Source organism: Carcharhinus amblyrhynchos, chromosome 3 (assembly GCF_965287045.1).
Source record: "Carcharhinus amblyrhynchos chromosome 3, sCarAmb.v2.hapA, whole genome shotgun sequence".
In the NCBI taxonomy this organism is placed as follows: domain Eukaryota; kingdom Metazoa; phylum Chordata; class Chondrichthyes; order Carcharhiniformes; family Carcharhinidae; genus Carcharhinus; species Carcharhinus amblyrhynchos.
In genome coordinates this window covers 22,681,671-22,703,429 of record NC_137326.1, presented here as the reverse complement: position 1 = coordinate 22,703,429, position 21,759 = coordinate 22,681,671, and the positions used below count along the sequence as shown (strand labels likewise).

The window sequence follows — 21,759 nt, the reverse complement described above, 5'->3', positions numbered from 1 at the left end:
CCACCCCCCCCAAACCCCCCCCCACCCCCCTCCCCATCCCCCCCCCCCACCTCCATCCCCCCCCCCACCCCTCCACCCCCACCCCCCACCTCCATCCCCCCCCCCCACTCCCCACCCCCCCCCCACTCCTCCATCCCCCCCCCACCTCCACCCTCCCCCCCCCCCCCACTCCTCCATCCCCCCCCCCACTCCTCCATCCCCCCCCCCCACTCCTCCATCCCCCCCCCCACTCCTCCATCCCCCCCACCCCACTCCTCCATCCCCCCACCCACCCATCCCCCCCCCCCACTCCTCCATCCCCCCCCCCACTCCTCCCATCCCCCCCCCCACTCCTCCATCCCCCCCCCCCACTCCTCCATCCCCCCCCCCACTCCTCCATCCCCCCCCCCACCCTCCATCATCCCCCCCATTCCCACCTCCCACTCCTCCATCCATCCCCCCCACTCCTCCATCCACGCCCCACCCCTCCATCATCACCCCATCCCACCCCTCCTCATCATCACCCCCATTCCCCACCCCTCCATCATCACCCCCATTCCCCACCCCTCCATCATCACCCCCATTCCCCACCCCTCCATCATCACCCCCATTCCCCACCCCTCCATCACACCCCCATTCCCCACCCCTCCATCATCACCCCCATTCCCCACCCCTCCATCATCACCCCCATTCCCCACCCCTCCATCATCACCCCCATTCCCCACCCCTCCATCATCACCCCCATTCCCCACCCCTCCATCATCACCCCCATTCCCCACCCCTCCATCATCACCCCCATTCCCCACCCCTCCATCATCACCCCCATTCCCCACCCCTCCATCATCACCCCCATTCCCCACCCCTCCATCATCACCCCCATTCCCCACCCCTCCATCATCACCCCCATTCCCCACCCCTCCATCATCACCCCCATTCCCCACCCCTCCATCATCACCCCCATTCCCCACCCCTCCATCATCACCCCCATTCCCCACCCCTCCATCATCACCCCCATTCCCCACCCCTCCATCATCACCCCCATTCCCCACCCCTCCATCATCACCCCCATTCCCCACCCCTCCATCATCACCCCCATTCCCCACCCCTCCATCATCACCCCCATTCCCCACCCCTCCATCATCACCCCCATTCCCCACCCCTCCATCATCACCCCCATTCCCCACCCCTCCATCATCACCCCCATTCCCCACCCCTCCATCATCACCCCCATTCCCCACCCCTCCATCATCACCCCCATTCCCCACCCCTCCATCATCACCCCCATTCCCCACCCCTCCATCATCACCCCCATTCCCCACCCCTCCATCATCACCCCCATTCCCCACCCCTCCATCATCACCCCCATTCCCCACCCCTCCATCATCACCCCCATTCCCCACCCCTCCATCATCACCCCCATTCCCCACCCCTCCATCATCACCCCCATTCCCCACCCCTCCATCATCACCCCCATTCCCCACCCCTCCATCATCACCCCCATTCCCCACCCCTCCATCATCACCCCCATTCCCCACCCCTCCATCATCACCCCCATTCCCCACCCCTCCATCATCACCCCCATTCCCCACCCCTCCATCATCACCCCCATTCCCCACCCCTCCATCATCACCCCCATTCCCCACCCCTCCATCATCACCCCCATTCCCCACCCCTCCATCATCACCCCCATTCCCCACCCCTCCATCATCACCCCCATTCCCCACCCCTCCATCATCACCCCCATTCCCCACCCCTCCATCATCACCCCCATTCCCCACCCCTCCATCATCACCCCCATTCCCACCCCTCCATCATCACCCCCATTCCCCACCCCTCCATCATCACCCCCATTCCCCACCCCTCCATCATCACCCCCATTCCCCACCCACCCCGGCTGCAGCAGAGTTTGTATCTGACATTTTCACACAGGAGCTGCAGGAATCCACATGGACTTTTTATATTGTTGTACTCACTTTCACTCAATCTCACTCACTCTCTCTTGTACGCACATGCAGCTGCTGCTGTTGTGCTAGCCTCACAAGTCAAGGATGAGTCCGTTTGGACTTTGAAGTGTTGACAAAGTAAACTTCTCTCCACCCTCTTTTGTGCCCTCTTTAAACTTTTGCTTCCACGGAGGAGAATTAGAATGTGTTTTCTATTAGGTTGTGAAACACTCGAAGTGGCAGCAAAAAAAACGAGTATTTTAAAGCTCACCTTAGACAGTAAATAGAAAGTTGGCAATTCGTCACATTACAATACGTAATATAAACCATATACTGTAAAAATCTGTGTTGAAATGCAAGTCTGGAGACGATTGACTATGTGGATATCTGATTATTGCAAAAGGTTTAGCTGCCCTTCCCCAAAATCTTTCAGCATTTTGGAACCCATGGTGTCAGGCAGAAAGAAAACCAGCCAGTGAGCTGAAGCTAGTGTTACATTCAGACAGTTAATAGACATGAGTTATTGAATAAATTCTTAAAATTAAGTAATATAAACCGTCAAGATCAATTTTTAACATCAGTTTAATGTTCCTTTTTCCAGTTTGAATTGGATGTTGATGTAAGTTATTATTCATCTCAGGCTTCAAAACAATGTTGTGAATAAAATAGCCTCTGAATAATTTCAGTTAATGTGTCATAATGCAGTCATTTGAGCTTCCATGCTGTGTGTCAGCCACCTTTGACTTGGCAGCTCCCCACCCATTGACCAGCTGTTGTGTTGCATGACAACTTGCATCTATATTGAGTTTGTAATGTAGGGAAATGTGAAGGAGGACTTTAAAGCCGAGGTGGTAGACTGGGAGCCAGTATAGTTTGGCAAGCATATGGGTGATATTTCTGAGATTTTCTAGCAGCAGCCAAGTATTCGGTGAGCTTGTGTTTATGGAAGATGGAAGACCAGACAGGTGAGCATTGAAATGGTCAAATCTCGGGGTAACAAAAAGCATGGATGAGGATTTCCATTACAAGAATGCAACATGCAGAGATTTCTATGAAATAAAGCAGTTGCTATATGCTGTTAAATGCTGGTACGTCTTGCAATCTTATGTTCGTTTGTACATAAATCTTGCTTGTGAAGAAGAAATATTGCATTTATATAGTGCTGTTCATGGTCACAGGACAACCTAAAACCAATGAAGTACTTTGAAAACATTGTCACTGTTGTAACCGCTTTACGCACAGCAAACTCCCATCAATAGAAGTGCAGTAATGCCAGATAATCTGTGTGATATTGACTGAGGCGTACGTATTGACCCGGGAGAACAAAACTGCTCTTCTACTAGAACTGGCAGATGGGACCTGGGTTTGATGTCTCATCTGGAGGACAGTACCTCCAGTAATGCAACACCCCTCAGCACTGCTCAAGTCCTGGAATGGAACATGAAGCCATGACCTTCTAATTTAAAGGTTAGAGTGCTGTCAACTGAGCCACAGTTGATATATACGCACAACACACATTTGTGGTTTCTAATCCCTTCATGTCTGTGCACACCAAATCCTGTCCCATTCATAGCAGCTTTTTAGGTATGTTATCTTTGATGTAAGAAAAACCTTGCTGTGATAATGTTATTGGTATGTTATACATAGAACTGATGTTAATGTTGTTATGTAATAAAAAACCTGCTCTGATGAAAATGTCTATTACATATCAGTAGCATTTATTATTTGAAAACTGTGAGCTTTAAGGGACAAACAGGCACAAACAATGAAATAATCCAGGTAAACGTGGTTATAACAGAAAACCAGCTAGCTCGGATCTTGACTCAACAGTTACACTGGTGTTTCATCAGTCTTTATCAAGATGTTAGTTTGGCCACCCTGTGGCCAAACTAACCACAAAACCAGGTTGAGCAGTGATGCTTCTTGTTTCCTGTTTTTCATTATTCTTCATCTGTTTTCCTATTACAGTTGCAGATATGGGACACAGCTGGACAAGAACGCTTTAGGACAATTACACAGAGTTATTATCGAAGTGCTAATGGTGCGATTATTGCTTATGACATTAGCAAAAGGGGATCTTTTGAATCTGTGCCACGGTGGATAGAAGATGTGAAGAAGTATGCAGGTTCAAACATTGTGCAATTATTAATTGGTAGGTTTTCTTACCGAAAGTTTGAATTGAATGTATATAGGTACAGAATCATGCAAGCAGTCATAAACGTGCCCAGCTATAAATATTGTCATCAATAGCGCAGCAATTTCCATGAACACAGCAGCATTTTTCATAACTACTTGTTATGTGTAAGTATTGCACCTTTTTGAAAGTGCATAAGCATGAGTCTTCTACCTTTTAAATGTTTCCTCATTTTGAGTGATGCTTTTGGTGAGAGGAATATGAGGAGACTGCCTGCCTCCAAGGTTGTACTGTGCCTCCTTGTTTGTGGAAATACAGCCACCACAAAGGTTGCTCTATTGGCTGTCTGGGCCTACACACTGTTTGCATATAGTTTGGGGAAGTCCATTCTTTCTTTGTTAATTTTAGTATGGAATTAAAAAACATGTTATACTACTTGTGAGTTTGGGGGAACCAACAAGCTTTTCTTCCCTTACTTCCTTAGTGTGAATTTGTGATTTCCTCCAAGCCCAAAATCTTGAATGAGCCCATGCCTTTTAGCAGCTGCTTAAAACAGCTTTTGCTGGCTATCACCAACTTAGTGACACGAATATGCATTGTTTAAAAATGATGCAAAGTCAGATAACTTGATACCCATTGTGAATATGAGTTTTGTGTAGACAGCACATGTGGTGTTTATCTCATTCAATAGGCTATGTGACCAAACACCACCACCTTCCTGCAATGCTGAGTACCCTAAGGAAAATGGTATGCTCTATGCATTTGGAAAGTGCATAAGCAGATAGCAGAATGCTGCTAATTGGCCCTATGAACGGCAGTAACAATTGTGCGAGTAAGATATGTTGTATGGTAGCATTTTTGAAAGGAAGCAAAATGTCAGTGTTTAGCTTGGCAACCTGCGCAAGACAAACAAATTTTCTTCTGACCTGCCCCAGGTCTGTGACCTCCTGATATTTGCATTCCACTCTTGCAGTTGCTTCCATTTCTGCAGTTTGGGCACTGAGCTGCACTTCACTCCAATAGGAACTGCCAGTTCTTGCAGAAAGCTTGACAGCAGCACTTGGAAATCTGCTTTGTAAAATTATTTGTGGTATTAATACCATCACAGTTCCTTTTTATTCTTGATTGAATGGTGTTCTTGTAATCACTCCTAGATATCTTTTAATCTCCTGATCAATTAATTGTGTTTTCCAATGACATTGAATGATATAATTTTTAATGGCAGAAAGTTGAGTGATTTGTTGTAATTTCCTACAGTGTATTTTGTGTGAGCCACTAGAGCAGGGAGTCAGCCCTGTGGTGAGAAGGCAGTTAAATGGAGATTTATTTACATAACAGGGCAAACTTGATCGGCTTAAGGGACTTTCCCTGTTTCTTAATGTCTGTTAGCTCAATTTTCTTCTTTGTTACATCTGCGAATCATTCTGTTTCCAACTAGTGCAAAGACGCAAAGAGAGAGAACACCAGTTGTATCAAAGCTTCATACCTGACTGACTGCCCAAAGATTTTTGAGACTTTTCATAATTGCTAAAGATGTTTTTAGCTGGCCCAGGCTTGGTACCGATGTATATCGGGTAGGAAGGGATAGTTCCAACCCTCCAACTTTACATTGCTTTTGCCGCAGTAATGGGTCAGACAAACAAAACAGCAGGCCCAAGATAGCTAGCTATGATTTTGTGCTACACTTTGCGGTATTAGACCTGGAATCAATTGTGGACTAGGTACAGTAATGATAGAAAACTATTTCTACCATCACAGTCCTCTGGCTGCTCAAGCTATGATTCTAGTACATTGCATCTCTCTGATGCTCAGTGTGGTCTTGCCTTTCAATATGAATTAATTTATTAACTTTCTTTTAGAGTCTTTCAATTGTTTAAAAGCATACTTTTGAAAATTTCCCTTCATTTTTTCGTTGTCTTACACAGACTCCGAAACAAAATAATGAAATACTACTCAATCAATTTTGATATTTAAACTTTAGTGCGTTTAACTTTTAAGACACTGCACATTACTGGAGTGACTTTATAGACTTTTAATCATTCATTGCCTTATGATCACCAAAGAGATACCTATGGTCTTCCTAATAAAAAAGCTTTCTATCTGCCTCACTGTCTAGCTGAACAGTGTTCCTTCAATGTAGCTTACAACTTAAAAGGGGACTGCATGTTGTGAACTTGGCCGTGGTCTCCTTGTAGAGTTTAGCTATTATATCATTGGCACATCAGTTTGTGCTGGTAAATATTCACCTTAAATTACAATCATAGATTCTAAAAAAAAATCATGAAGGTTGAGAAAATTGAACTTGAGAGTGATGTCCAGTTGTGGCCCTGGCAAGTTTCTGACAATGTTTTCAAAACTAGGTGTTCAGTCAATATAACTTTCTTGTTGTGTTGTAAGCTACCTGAGGTGGTCCAGTGGTGTTGAGAGTGCCAATGCTTAATGTAATCCAAACTCAATTCTCTAACCTCTAAGGAATGCTGGGAAACATCAGGTGAAAGATGCATAAACCTCTTCTGATTGACATCAAAAAGGAAGTGATTTTGTTTAAGTTATTAAACAAAAAGACTTAACATGAACATAAAGTATTCCACTACGCTGCCTATGAAATATTTTACCTGAAAATTAAGCTGTCAGTTTGTGTAGTTATACTGCAAAAGATCTGAAGTGCAACTCTTCTAAAGCTTATCTGCTACTGATCCCAAACAATTAATGATTTGACCTTAGTAATATCTGTACTAAACTTTTTATCACTATGCAGCTGAAGACACTTTGTGAGACCAAATGTACAGAGGGTCCCCATTTTAAGTTTCCTGTGGTATTTTTTCGTGTTAGTACCATGGATATAATAAGGCCAATATGTGCATTTAGAGTCAGGACATTAGCTTTAGCATCATTACCCCTCCTTTACCCGCTTCCTCCCTTTCACTGCCACTCTGATTCTTCCAAGGGTTCAGGAGATGGAAGTGATGGTGGAGGGGTCTGCAGGGTAAACCATGTGTAGGGTAGCCAAACAAGGTAAGCGACGGGTGGGGGGGAAACATGCAGGTATAAAACAGGTGGTTGGGTAGAAAGCATTTTCTTTATTTTTTTTTAATTCATTCATGGGACATGAGCGTTGACTTAACTGGCCTGAGGACAGTTGAGAGTCAACCACATTGCTGTGGCTCTGGAGTCACATGTAGGCCAGACCAGGTAAGGATAACTGATTTCTTTCTCCAAAGGACATTAGTAAACCAGATGGGTTTTTCTGACAATTAATAATGGTTTCATGGTTATCAGTAGACTCTTCATTCTAATTTTTTTAATTGAATTCAAATTCCACCATCTATGGATATCAGTGGGTTCTGGATTAATTATCTAGCAATATTACTACTAGGCCATCACCTTCCCTATAATTTGCTATTATAAAAGTTGATATAATTTAGGAGTACTCCAATTTTCAGAGAACATAAGAAATAGGAGCAGGAGTAGGCCATCTGGCCCTTCGAGCCTGCCCCGCCATTCAATAAGATCATGGCTGATCTGTCGTGGCTCAGTTCCATGTTCCAGCCCTCTCCCCATAACCCTTAATCCCCTCGCTTATCAAAAACCCATCAACCCGCGTCTTAAAAATATTTCGCGAGGTAGCCTCCACCACTTCAACGGGCAGAGAATTCCAGAGATTCACCACCCAAAACTGCACACAGTACTCCAGCATTATGTTTGATTTTTTTCTGATAGATACTGCAGAATGAGCTTTTACATTGATTGTAATGTGAAAATCTTATTCACTTACAAATTGTTTCATCTAAGAGCTGCACTTTGGGGAATGCATTTGCAACTTGTAAGTGAAAACTTCCTGTACAATACAGCTTCCTTTTGGAGTCATTGTTGGGGCATTTAAGTATTACAATGTAAAATTTACAAGAGGTTATTGGCTTGAACTGAATGCAAATATAATTATTGCTCTATCACAAAGACACTTAATAATTCTGCAGATTTTGACCAAATAGGCCAACGTGCTATTTTAGCTTGAAGCCGAATGGAGTGGTAGCGATGGCTTCCCTACCCAACCAATCATGTTGGAAATAGAATACAGATTTTCTGTCCTTGTGGGCCCTTAGAGCTTTTTGGGCCCAACAAGGAACTGTAGGCCTGCCCTGTGAATTTCTGATGGCTAGACATCTATTTCTTTGTATTATTGGCCACGATTTTTAATTTGGTCAAAAAGTCTAACCATCAAAATTAGGACAGAAAACATTTTTGCTGAGTGTTGTGAGACTTGAAATTCTCTCCCACAAAAGTTGAGAGGGAGTCCTTAAATGTTTTTAAGGTGGAGGTTGCAAGGTTCTTGATAAGGGAGTAAAAAGTTACTGGAGGTAGACAGGAATGTGAAGTTGAGATTAAAATCAGATCAGCCATGATCTTATTGAATAGCCAAGTAGGCTCGAGGGACCGAGTAGCTTTCTGCTAATTTATATGTTTGTAAAATTGATTTGTCTTTCTAGTAGTGTTCATGGACTGGCTGGCCATTTGCAAGGCCAAATTCCCACCTTGAATGCAAAATCGACGTACTTTTTTTTCTCCTTTCAAAACTCTTTGTGATTTTGAATACCATTCTTCAGCAAGAAGGATGTGGTTGGTGGTTCATGTAAATTGTAGTTAAATATAGAACAAGTGAAGCTTTGGGGAAATGGCTAGTAAAGAAAATTACAGCACAGGCCCTCCAAACCTGCACCGAGCATGAACTTAAATCCCTTACCCTTCCGAAGACCGTATCCCTCTATTCCCATCTATTTGTGTATTTGTCCAGAAGCCCCTTCAAGGTCACTATTATAGCTGCATCCACTACCACCTCCAGTAGCGAGTTCCAGGCACCCACCACCATCTGTGGAGTTTAAATTGTGTATGGATAAACTACTTTCCTGATCCAAAAATACTACATCATCAACAAACCATTCTAAAGAGTAAATTCAACTTGGTTCTTCAAATGAAGAAACAGGAATGTACGAGGAAGAAAATTAGCTAACAGGTTTGTGTTTGTTGATTTAATTAGTTAGAACTAAAAATGACTATGCATAATTTGAATAAATAACGTACACAGGTATAATATGGAACAACCTTGGGTTGGCCAAAAGGATTCAAATGGTTATTTCCATCCCAACTATATCAGTATATTTGAATTTATAATTTGCTTAATATTGTGCTTTATTGTAACACAGCCCACATGTCGCTTGTGTGCACAGTGGGTATTGCTGAACATGCTTCTTTGATTGAGTTATTGAACTTCACATGGGCTTACATCCCTGTATTTTGCCCCACTTTGAGTTATTCTCATTTTTCAGAAAAGATGTTAAACTAAAGCCTGGTGTGTCCTCTCGGGATCTCATAGCGTTAATTTTGAAAGAGGGCTGGGGAGTTTTATTTGGCCAATATTTATCCCTCAATCAACATGACAAAAACAGATTGCCTGGTCATTATCACATTGATGTTTTGGGGGCTTGCCACATGCAAATTAACTGCTACATTCCCTGCATCACAACAGTGACTACACTTCCAAAAAGTACTTCATTGGCTGTTAAGGGCTTTGGGATGTTGTGTGGATGTGAAAGATGTTTGGGGTGATTCTCCAAGCCCAAACTGCCGCTTTAGCAGTGTGTTTCACTCCGGGAGTGTTTCACTCCAGTTGGGTTTACAACAGTTCTCCACTGATAGGGAGCTGGTTGCCTGACTCCGCTGGAATGAAGAGAAGGCTGTTGAGGCTTTCCAGAAGGTCAGGGGTAAGGCGAGTGCCCCTAAAGTTTTGCCAGCTGGGGCCCCTGGCCCTGCCCAAGGGGCAAAGTGCCATTGCACAGAGGGCATCTAGGCACTGCCCACTAGATATGGGGCTGTGCCAAAGAGGTGGGGGGGGGGGGTTGCAAGGCGTGGGGGTTCGCAAGGGCAGCAATTGGGAGGCCAGCAGTGTGGGCTATTGCTATGCGTTGATCTCAGAGCTGACAGATTGTCACATGTGAAGTGGCCTGCTCAGCACTATGTTTCTAGTCTCTCCAGCAGGAATGGGCCTTGCCCCCCGATTCTTGAAAATCTTGCTCAAAAAAACAGCTGAAAATTCCACCCGAGGCCAACGGCAATTTCCATTTTGGAAACTTCACCTGCCTTGGAATTGGTTTTTGGCCTTTGAATTTTTTTGGGAGAATCCCATCCATTTATATAAATACAACTTTTTCCCCCTCTTTTGAATGTGTGCACAGAGGTATATTTTGCCCTTTTGATTATGTACGGTGCCATGTTTGAAAACGGGATGAACTAAATTGCACCCAAAAATCACATGTATTAGTGAAACTTGCTGTCAGTCTATATGCACTATGCATTTAAATTCCTGGATTTAACATATTTCCCCCTCTTTAGGCCCCATTCAGCATTGCCATTGTGAGTCAGGACAGTCAAAACAACCTGCTTTTGGCCCTATGCCCTGTTACATTTAGTTAGCCATTAAGAAATGTGTGCCAATGACCTCGTTTCACCAGCCATTCATTTCAATCTACTCCCTCTTTGTGGGGAGTGGGCCTCCTGAAAAATGCATGTACAATTAAATAAATAATGAATACATGTTAACTTTTTCAGACTTATTGCATTGTAAAACAGTTTATCAAATTAATTAATCTTTTCAGATTTTGTGTGACTCCTGTTATTGGTTTAATGAAAGAGACACATGGGTGTCAAAACAATTTCATCTTCAATGTGCTTCATTCAGTCACTCAGTGCAGTTTAATTTTTACTAGTTATGTTGATTGTGCTATAAATATGTAACATTAAAAAATCCAGTGCAAATTCTAAATGTTTCAATTAATTTATGCATGTATATTCAAATTATATGACTCCGTTGTAGATCGAATATGCTTGAGTCACTGATCTAGATTAGACTCATTGACTGTTACTGCACTAGAGGAAGTTTTGTCAACCATTTCAGAGAGCTGTCTAATTTGTCCAACATCCCAGCTGTTTCCTCATAACCCTGCAATTTTTTTTGCATTTAAATATTTTATCCAATTCCTTTTTTGAAAATTCCATCCTCTTCCACTGCCTTTTCGGGCATTACATTCCAGATCACAGCAACTCCACTGAATAAAACATGTTTTTGACATGTCACCTTTTGTTCTTTTGCCAGTCAGATCCATGTCCTCTGGTTGCTGACCCCTCTGCTACAATGAGCAGCTTACATACATAGCAAATAGGAGTAGGCCATTAAGCCCCTCGAACTTGCTCTGCCATTCAGTAAGATTATAGCTGACCTGTTTGGGTTTTAGATTCCTCATTCCTATCCACTCCCGATAACCTTAGGTTCCTGTTAGGCAAGGGAAACGGTATACCTCTGCTTTAAAATATTGAATAATCCCATGTCCACTGTCTTCTGAGGCAGGGAATTCAAAAATCACACAAACCTCAGAGAAAAAATCTCCTCACTTCTGTCCTAGAAGGGTGTTCCCTCATTTTAAAAGAGTGCTGACTGGTTCAGGACTCGTTCACAGGAGGAAACATACTTTCCATGTCCACCTTGTCAAGACCATTCAGGATCTTGTGTACTTCAGTCAAGTTACCTCACTTTTTGGAAAATGAAATGAAAGTCATCATAGAGGACAATAGGCTGTGCCACCACATGCCCCTGCCCTTTTTGAAAGAGAGTATTGACTGCTGGTGATTTAACCTGAGGGTCACCACACCTTGGGCAAGGGGCATAGTTGAGAAGGCAGGGCCTTGTGAATACTCAGGTAGTACAGGAGTTGAATCCATGTTGTTGGCGTTACTCTGCATCACAAATCAGTCAAGTGAGCCCCGCCCCCACCCCCGTTCACCTTTCTAAACTCCAGTGGAAACAAGCCCAGTCTGTCCAGCCTTCCCTCATGACGACTCTTCATTCTAGGCAGAGTATTCAAGATACAATGTCAGCAATGCCCTAACATACTCTTTTTGACTATTATTTAACTATCTTTCAAACCTTTACCCAATATCTTTATTATGTGCAGTTGCAATAAATATTAAGACATATTCAGTTTGTAAATGAAAAAGAATGTTCAGACTTTAGCATAGTCTAATTAATGTAAAAGTTTTACAGCCAAATTTCAGCTGTTTATGTACAAATAAAACTCTGTGCTAAATTTTCTTAACTATATATCGTTACAGTGTGGAGAAATAGCACTTAACAATTGCTTTAATACTATGTCCTGAGACTGCATTTTACCTTATTAAACGCATCCTATGATGGTTGACAGTGTTACTTACTGTTTATTCTTGATAAATCATAGACATTTTACTTAAAAAATTAAATTACACTAATTCAAATTTAGTAACACAGCATGGAAATCTAGTGCTGAAAAAATGTAAATGAAAAATTCAGAAGTAAGCAACATCAAATTAAAAGGAGTAGTCTGTATAGACTATAGCTGCCGATCCCCTCAGGTTCTCCTGGAGTTTTAGTAATTTGAGATAGATCTTCTGGCAGCAGCCCAGGAGAAAAGTCCTGAGATTACTACAAAAAAAGTTTAATTATTTTTTCAAATGATTTGACCACTTCCATTCATTTGTTATCAAACTGCTGGAAAGTGGGCAGGGAGTGGAAATGATTATTTGACTGTCAAAACTCATCCATTCGAATAATGAAGAATCTGTTCACTTTCCATTCAGTGTGGAAAAGCAGAGAGTTTAGAAGTGTCACTAAAGGATAGTGGAAGCCTGGGATCAGGCTAGCCAGAGGTAGGAAGTCAAAGAATGTGACTCTCTCACATTATCATGCCAGAACAATCATGTAGTGCTTTATGCAGGCAGATGCCATTGACATACTTTAAAAATCTATTTTGTTAGTCAGTCAAATTGCTATTAGGAATGATTTTATATCCTGGTTACTGATCTTAATCCATCAACATAGTGTCTTTACCATAGTAAACATACAAAAGAATGTCACAGAAATTACAGTGACCCTACTTTCCAGAAAGCACTGCATGATTAAAAAAAGGACTAAATTCAGTAAGCCCCAGAAACGTGTGCAGGGATTGCTGTGCATGAATAACCTGAACCTGTTGGTTGCAAGCCAGGTGACATATCAACTTCATGCTGCCTGCTGTTTTGATATTGGTGTCCACTCAATGCTAATCATTGCTGATAATTGACTAGCTGCATCAATGGGGGACCCGGTATTGACTAGCACCATTTAAAACTAGCTTGCATTGGTCAAAGTTAGTTTTCACCCCTTGAAGACGAAATGCATTGTATCTGTTGCTGACAATTGAAGTGAATAATTGAACAATGGCACTATGTGGGAGAGTTTGGTCTCCCAGGTTTACGCGTCCTGCAATGGAGGTCTTGGTGGAGGGGTGGAAAGGTCTAGATAATTGCTCAATAGAGTGTAGGAGCAGGTAATCATGGATATCAATGTTAGGAGTCAAGCCCCTGGTCCTGGATGTAGTGTCATGAGAATTTCAGTGACTTCAGAACAGTGTTCAAAATCTGTGATTACACCTTCAAACACCGTATTGTTCTGACCATTATTAGCCTCAGACATTGATAGAAATTGTTGTCAGTGAATTAAGTAATTAGGACTCGTACCTGACAACGACATGCTTCACCGCACCCTCATACAGCACTGCTGCAAATCTCACACCCAAATCTGACAGCTTGCACACAGTGCCAGCAGTCATCCATAACAGCCAAACTGATTGCACAACACTTAGACATTTCTCTCTCGGCTCTTGTAGAACCAGGTCGAGCACAAATGAACGCAGCAGAAGCTAACCAGAGGTGGAGAGAAACATGCTGGCATGCCCTAATCTCCATGAAGAAAACAGCTGTTATTGGGACAGCCATTACTGAGGCCGTAGCCAAGAGTGGGGGCTGAATCCAGTGAAAATGATATTCTCATACCTAATTCTCCTGTTTTCATCCCACTTCCCCCTCATTCTTCACGGTCTTAGGATTTACAAGCTGTAGGCACTTCTTTCCCTCAACAAATCATAACCTTATCCTTTCTCTTTGAGATAACAATCAAGTGCAGCCTGAACAGGTTTTGAAGGAACCTCTAGAAGCCTGACTATCTTCAGTGGATGGTGAATGTTGCTTTGCGCTGGTGACTCGCAACAGGAATGGTGGATTGCTGTAGAATAGAACCATCATAACTACTGTCAAAGTACTGGATGTTTACCAGCATGATTTGATGCCCAAGGTTGCACAGCAGCTGGTTGTTGCGGGAATGGAATTCCTTTTCATTCTGATTTAGGTTAGAGTTAACTTGAGGCGTCAACGAAGTAAGCTGCTTACAGTTAGTGGCACCCTGCACCACCAGGAAGTCTGCAATCCTAGTGAAACTGTGTACTTGTTCTGTCAGTTTCTGTCTAGCCTCCCTGTTCATCCTTGTCATAACAGTGGATGGCAAATTGTGAGATGTTATAAATATCTTCAGCTCCTATCTGGAAGAAGGGAGGTGCGTAAAATTGCTATAATCTTCACAGCCATGACAAAGCCATCTGTGAGGCTGAAGCAGGTGGCAGAATTTAGTCAGGGTGTCAGGAAGTATAAAGAAAACCCAGATGGATATGGTTCCTACTGAAAGTCCTCTCTCCCCCTTCCTCCTCTCTGTTTCAGCAGCTTATCCTGCTCTACGTAGCCTTTGTTCATGCTTTAAGTCATGTTAGAAAGAAATGGCTATGAGTGTCTCTGTCTCTGGGGGCAACTTGTATGTTCTGAAGCCATGAACTGAATCAATACCCCTGATGTCACTTCTGGTGGACTTTTGCAACTTTGACTTATTGATATCACAAAGCAGTTGTACAAAGTTGCAGCCAGAAAACATTAACCAGCAACTAACCTGTTAGTAGTTGATCTTTTTAAATAGTAGCACTTTTTAAATAATCAGAATGCTGGACAATCAGGCACATTAGCACACTGACAGGAGTTTGAGTTAGAGCGTGAAAAGTTGGCCAAGTCATAAATCAGCCTGGAAGTGATCCTAAATTGTCACTACAACTGTAAAAGACCATTTGCACTGTGGAAGCCACTCCTGAAGATTGCCACATATACATAATATCTTGATGTGTAATAATTAGTGAAAATCAATGTACTGTACTTATAATGGCATTTCAAAATGTAACTTGCATTGAATATGGAATTACATGGTATACAAGTAGTTGATCAATCTGAACTATGCTAACAAAAAAGACACTGAGCAGTAATTTGCTGTGTGCCTACAAAACATATTACTTTGAACATTAAACATGTATTTCAGAGGCTTAATTCAGAAGTAATTTTCATTTGAATTCATCAAGTTAACACGTAGGTACACCTAAGGTAGGATGATATCTATACATAAATGTGATGGAGCACAATAGCAAGAGAAATGTCTCTCACAGAGATTTACATGGCTGTGGAATTCACTGCCGGGGCTATGGTAAGAGGCCAGAACAGTCAAGATTAGGTTAGATAGGTGAATGAAAGGATAAGAAACTGAATAGATGAATGTGATTAGGACTTATTGCTCACAGACTGGTTAGCCAGTTTCTGTATAATGTCCATATTTTTGATAAGTTTGAGGTTGAATATGCTGCATCACTAGGACAAGCACATTGATTTAACAAAGTGTTGCATTTCTGTTTACTGTTGCAGGTAACAAGTCTGATAAGAATGATGCCAGAGAGGTTCAATACCAAGAAGCCCAAACTCTTGCAGTTCACTATGATATGGTGTCTGTATTAGAAACTTCTGCCAAAGATTCCAGCAACGTGGAAGAAGCTTTTATAAAGATGGCCACAGAGCTAATGCTGAGACATGCTGGGCCTATGTTCACTGAAAAAGCAACCGAAAGCATCAAGTTAAACAGCAAAGATGTCGGTGAAGGATGGGGATGTAGCTGCTGACGTTGCAGGTTAATTTTATTAGGTTTCACATCATCTCGTTTTAAAATGGACGGATCAATCACAAATATGGTTTAAGCCACTTGGCTTGTATCCAGTTGTTTTATTAGTGTGCTTGTGCACAGAATCTGTGCAAACTATTGTGAACTGTATGCATTCCTCCAATTTGAAGATGACAGTCAAAGCTATTCTTGCTGGTCATGAAATCTTGACATTCCAGGTTCCTTGACATTCCGATAAGAACCATAATCCCATCGCCTTAACTACTGATCCTGAAGCACTCACTTTCTTTAACAGCTCTTTTTCTAATTAAATTTATATATCTGAATTTTACAGAGAAGACATGAACAGTTCAAATATGAAAGTGTAACTAAAATTAAATTGGATATGGTATCTACGACTGCTTTTTTGGACATAATTGACTGTTGTGAGCAGTCGGGCGGGGGAGGGGGGAATGTGAATAATTATCTAGTTTTCTTCTGCATATCCATTGTTGCCTTACAAATTGAAACCACCTGCATTCCAGCTACTTTTTTTTGTTTCAGTTCCATATGCATTAGGAATCTTGGCAGTTCTGCATATAGCTCTTTAAAATCTCAGCTCATTTTACTGTGGAGTGTTGTATACTTGTCTGACCTATTTTAATAGGTGATGATTTAATTTGAAACTTGAATCAATTACATACATGTAGTAATTAATCTTGAAGGTGATTGTGCTTTTTTTTGCTCAGTGTGTTGTGGCCCACACTGACCCAAATGTTTTGTTGCTCCCAAGACAGTGATGTAATTCTCACTGCTGATTGGACTAAACCACAGAGCAGCTGAGAGAAGATATTGGTTAGCCTAGCAACAGATAATTGCAACTCTCAGCCTGGGTGTAGTGCTTTGTATTGTGCGGTCCAGCATGTAACTTACAGCTAGGATCGATGCCAGCCTTACTATTGATTCAAAGTACAAAGTCTGTATTGGTGAAAACAAAACACCGAGCAACAGACAGTACTGGAGTGTCCTTTGCTTTGCATTTTCAAAATGCTGGCAGGGATGATCTATCCTCAAAAATGCATTGTGCACTTTATTTGTTTTATAAAAGCAGGTTCCAGAGTAATAGCAAAAATTGGTTATGAAGTTGTTTTATCAGCGTTAATGATTTTCGGAGAGGTGGGAATAGACTGTCCTGGAGCTAGCATTCAGTATATTGAAAGCAACTTTCTGGCAATGTTTATTTCAAATCAACATTAACAACGCTATTTAACGATGAATAAACCAGAGAATTTGGGGCATTTTGATTAACAAAGAGAGTTGAATATAGTTTGGTACAAGATTATTTTATGGGAAAGGGATTTAAAAAAAACTTTTGTGCTTAGGATGAAATAATGAACATTGAGTACATATATTTTAATAACCAGATAACGGGGTAGTGTTTATAGTATTTAACTATATATGGAAGAGTTTTACACACACTGCTTTACTAAAATCTGTGTTAACTTCAACCTTCTGTGGAAATTCTCTTGGTGTGAATTGTCACTGTTATTACTCCTGTTTAGATACAGGAATGAAAGGGTACTAAGATGGTGCTTATTTTGGCCCACATCCAGAGAAAGAATTGGGGTATAAAAGGCCCCAAGAGGGTGTGTGGAGCACCCCTCCTTCTCTTGACCACACCAAGAAAAGTTCATTCATCAATCTTCAGTTGGCTTCTTGATAGCTTCATGAGACCAAGTGGCCCTAAGAGGAATCCAGTGACTAGAGGGTTCAAATTCCACAGGACCCTATGGCTTGCCAGAGTCCAGCAGGAACCTTGCTTGCTTGCCAAAATTGTTGAAATTAAAATAAAACTTTGGTGGGAATAGATCCACTCTATTTTAACTGCTGCCCCATTTTTTTCCTACCAATCAGGGAAGAGTTTTTTTTTCCTTTAGTGAGGCAAGCAGAGAAAAAAAGCATTTTATTCCTCAACACTGACTTTCTCCAGCTCACTGCCTGCAAGATATATCCAGGAAACAAACTTTCTCAATGAGGTTGTACTATGAATTGATACTGAATTCCTATAGGATTTTAATGGGACTAATAGAATAATAAAATGATAATTTAGTCATGTTGCACTTCTAGCTCCATTAAAGTCATGCTTTTGGAGTGACTTTTGTATTTTGCTGTAGACTGATAGTGGCTGCCTTTTGCTGGATATATTTTTGTTACTTTTTAAAATTTAAATAAAGGAAATCTCAGTCAATAATACTAATGTACTTAATTATTTACAGGATATATAGATGCATAAAATAGGTCCTTAATCCATTGTTGTATAAAATTGTGCTTAATTGCCAAATTGAGCTGATTGTCTGTCACTCAGGATAATACAATAATATCCCATCTCAAAGAACCTGTTATTCCAAATCTTTAATTTTTTATAAATTATTCCTCCCCTCATCTATATAGCAGTACTCTGCACATCTGTCATCATTGAACAGTATTGTTGTCTCATTGACCCCATTGACCTCATTAAGTTAAAGTTACTAAATTGTGTAAATGTTTTGTGATCAAGCTGTCAGAACATACCCCAGGCGATATTCTCACTGTAATCTTCAGCTAACTTTCTACTTTACTAATCTACTTTATTTCTGTACAAGTCTTGAAATTTCTCTATTCCGGATAGTCTCTCTACTGTATTGACTGTTACATGAATGCCTGTATTTATCCCAAAATGATAGGATTTAAATATTGTTGCATATATTAATTGATTTCAGTTCAGTGCTGTAAATTGTTCAAACTTTTTCAGAATCCATTCCTTTATAACCTGTCTGCATGTGTCATAATTGTTTTTTAAAAAAACAAATTTTAAATTTGCAATCTGAGAAACAGGCATGTTGGAAAATATTAAGATGGCACCAAGCAAACACACAAACAGTCTGTTCTACCACATATAAAGCAATAAAGTTAGACCTAAAAATCTAGTTGCAAGATGGTTCTTACAATATTCAAAACTCACACACCAAATATTCCAATACTGCACTTTATTATCAATGAACAAGAATGTGGAAATGAGGGCTAAACACATCATTCTCAATCAAATGATAGGCTTCAACTAGTCTTCTGTATTTACATTTTATAATTCTTCATAGTTGATTTTAGTATGATGCAAGTTTTCAATTGATTTAGTTTTTAATCTGCTTAATTTGATAATTCTGATATTTTTGAGAAGAGTTTTATACCATACTAGTCTTTGGACTGAAGTAATTCCATGGAGTCACTTTTGATATGTCACACCGAAAGTTAGCTGAGGCATACTGACCTGGAAAGGCACACGTTTGAGAGGCTGTTTATGCCATGTTAGCTGATCTCAACCTGGATCGGAGTCAAAATGCCACAATTATTTGGAACAGCCCGTGAACTGATAGGATGGAAAAGCAGCTAATTGGCATTCAACAACACATACTGGAAGTACGTTATGTGCATGCTGGATAGAGTTTAACTGTGATGTACTCCGAATCAAAGACTGCCAATGTTCACCAACAAGGCTCATATGTGAATAACAGTCAACTGGGTACCTTTAGCAATGCTATTGGAAGTGTGTCAACAATATCAAAATCCAGAGATGAGGGGGTTGAACCATGAAGAGAGGCTGAATAGATTGGGTTTTGAATTTAGAAGGATGAGGGGGGATCTTATTGAGATGTATAAGATAATGAAGGGGATGGATAGGGTAGAGGTAGAGAGATTCTTCCTGCTCAAAGGACAGCAGGACTAGAGGGCACAGCCTCAAGATAAGGGGACAGTTTAGAACGGAGTTGAAGAGGAACTTCTTCACTCAAAGGGTGGTGAATCTCTGGAATTCTCTGCCCATTGATGTGGTAGAGGCTACATCGCTAAATATATTTAAGACACGGGTGGATAGGTTGTTGGTAGGCAAGGGAATTAAGGGTTATGGGGAGAAGGCGGGAAAGTGGAACTGATCCACTTCAGATCATCCATGATCTTATTGAATGGCAGGGCAGGCTCAAAGGGCTAGATGGCCTACTCCTGTTTCCATTTCTTATGTTCTTATTATCAGAAAAGGAGGGGAGGAAAGAATATTGTTGAGAAAAGGTTTCTAAAATCTTATTCCATGTACCTGTATAAAGTAATTTCAGGCCACCACAATAATTTCTGATGTCAGAATAATACTTTAGTGTATTAATCAGTGAGCTAACAGGACTTACAGTTCTGAAAGTTTTTAAAAATCTAGTATAAAACACAATTAGAAAAAGGGGCTTAGAAGTGAATTTAACTTTTGACAATTGGGGTCTCGCACTGTAGAACAGTAAGTTGCATTTTGTAGAGCTCTGTTCAAATGTAGATCAGTGGTGAACTCAGTTTATTGTTAAAAGTAAACCTCATCACTCTTTCCGCACCACCACCACCCCCCCCCCCCCCCCCACCCCCCACCCCATCCCCAAACACCAATTTACATGATGGATTACTAATGAACGATGTGCTCATTGTTCACAAGATGTCTGAATAGCTGAAATATCGACATCTAACTAACTGATCCTGGATTGGAGGTAGTCAGATGAGAGGCTTTAAAAAATAAAAATTTGAATGATTTAACAATGAGCTTGCTCTGTGAAGCCTGCACTGCCTCACAGCTAACCGCAGGGTTACAGAAATTCTCAAACTTGAATAGGGTATTGCATGTGACTGGAGGAAGGGCAGTGAGATATGAGATACTGTTGTCCCAGCCAGATCACTTGAAGCAGTTTCAAAATTCTTCTTTCCCTTCACTTAATATCCAATTTATCTTGTTGCTCTTTATTGTGTATTGCTTATCCATGTAAAGAAGTAGAATAAATGATTTGGTAACTAGGTCAAAAATTTCTGAAACAAAAGGGTTGAGATTGAATATTGAAGTCTGCTATTGTAAAATGCCTTGGAAGTAAAAATAAATCATTGGTATATAGGAACAAGCGTTGGTCTCTATAGCTGCTTTACCGTCTCATTGAAGTTCTCTATGGTGCACTTTAGTCATAACACAAGGAGGATCTGACAAAAGGTTGTCCAGACTTAAAATATTGGCTCTATTCTCTCTCCACAGATGCTTTCAGACCTGCTGAGATTTTCCAGCATTTTGTTTCACATTCCAGCACCCTGTAATATTTTGCCTTTATTTTTGGTGTTTAACTCACTGCCACTTCTCTTCCAGGAATGCGTTCCCTGAAGAAGTACAGCTCTTCTCTCCAGCAGAAGAGCCCAGGTTTGATTAACTAGCCTATTAAGTTAACCAAACTCAACTGGGGAAATAAGAACATAAGAAACATAAGAATATAGGAGCAGGAGTAGGCCATCTAGCCCTTCGAGCCTGCCCCGCCATTCAATAAGATCATGGCTGATCTGAAGTGGATCAGTTCCACTTTCCCACTCTCTCCCCCACTTTCCCCATAACCCTTAATTCCCTTGTCTGTCAAAAACCTATCTACCCGTGACTTGGAAGAATCTCTCTGCCTCTACCCTTTCATTATCTCATACGTCTCTATAAGATCCCCCCTCAGCCTTCTAAACTCCAACGAGTACAGATCCAGTCTATTTAGTCTCTCTTCATAGTCCAACCCCCTCAACTCCGGTATCAGCCTAGTGAACCTCCTCTGCGCTCCCTCCAAGGCCAAAATATCCTTGCGCAAGTGCGGCGACCAAAACTGCACACAGTACTCCAGCTGCGGCCTCACCAGTGCCCTGTACAGTTGCAGCAAGACCTTCCTGCTTTTATATTCAATCCCCCTCGCTATAAAGGCCAGCATTCCATTTGCCTTCTTGATCACCTGCTGCACCTGCAGACTGGGTTTTGCGACTCATGTACAAGG

At 41.6% G+C, this 21,759-nt stretch overlaps 1 protein-coding gene across 1 annotated transcript in view; it reads left to right on the top strand.

Annotated features, from left to right (window-relative positions):
* rab43 (RAB43, member RAS oncogene family) overlaps positions 1 to 20,307 on the top strand; it is a 20,797-nt gene extending 490 nt beyond the window's left edge. Inside the window, 2 exon segments of the mRNA XM_080182171.1 lie at positions 3,828 to 4,074; positions 15,685 to 20,307. Coding sequence (XP_080038297.1) covers positions 3,828 to 4,074; positions 15,685 to 15,935 — 498 coding nt within the window. The 3' untranslated portion in view covers positions 15,936 to 20,307.
* The last annotated feature ends 1,452 nt before the right edge of the window (positions 20,308 to 21,759 follow it).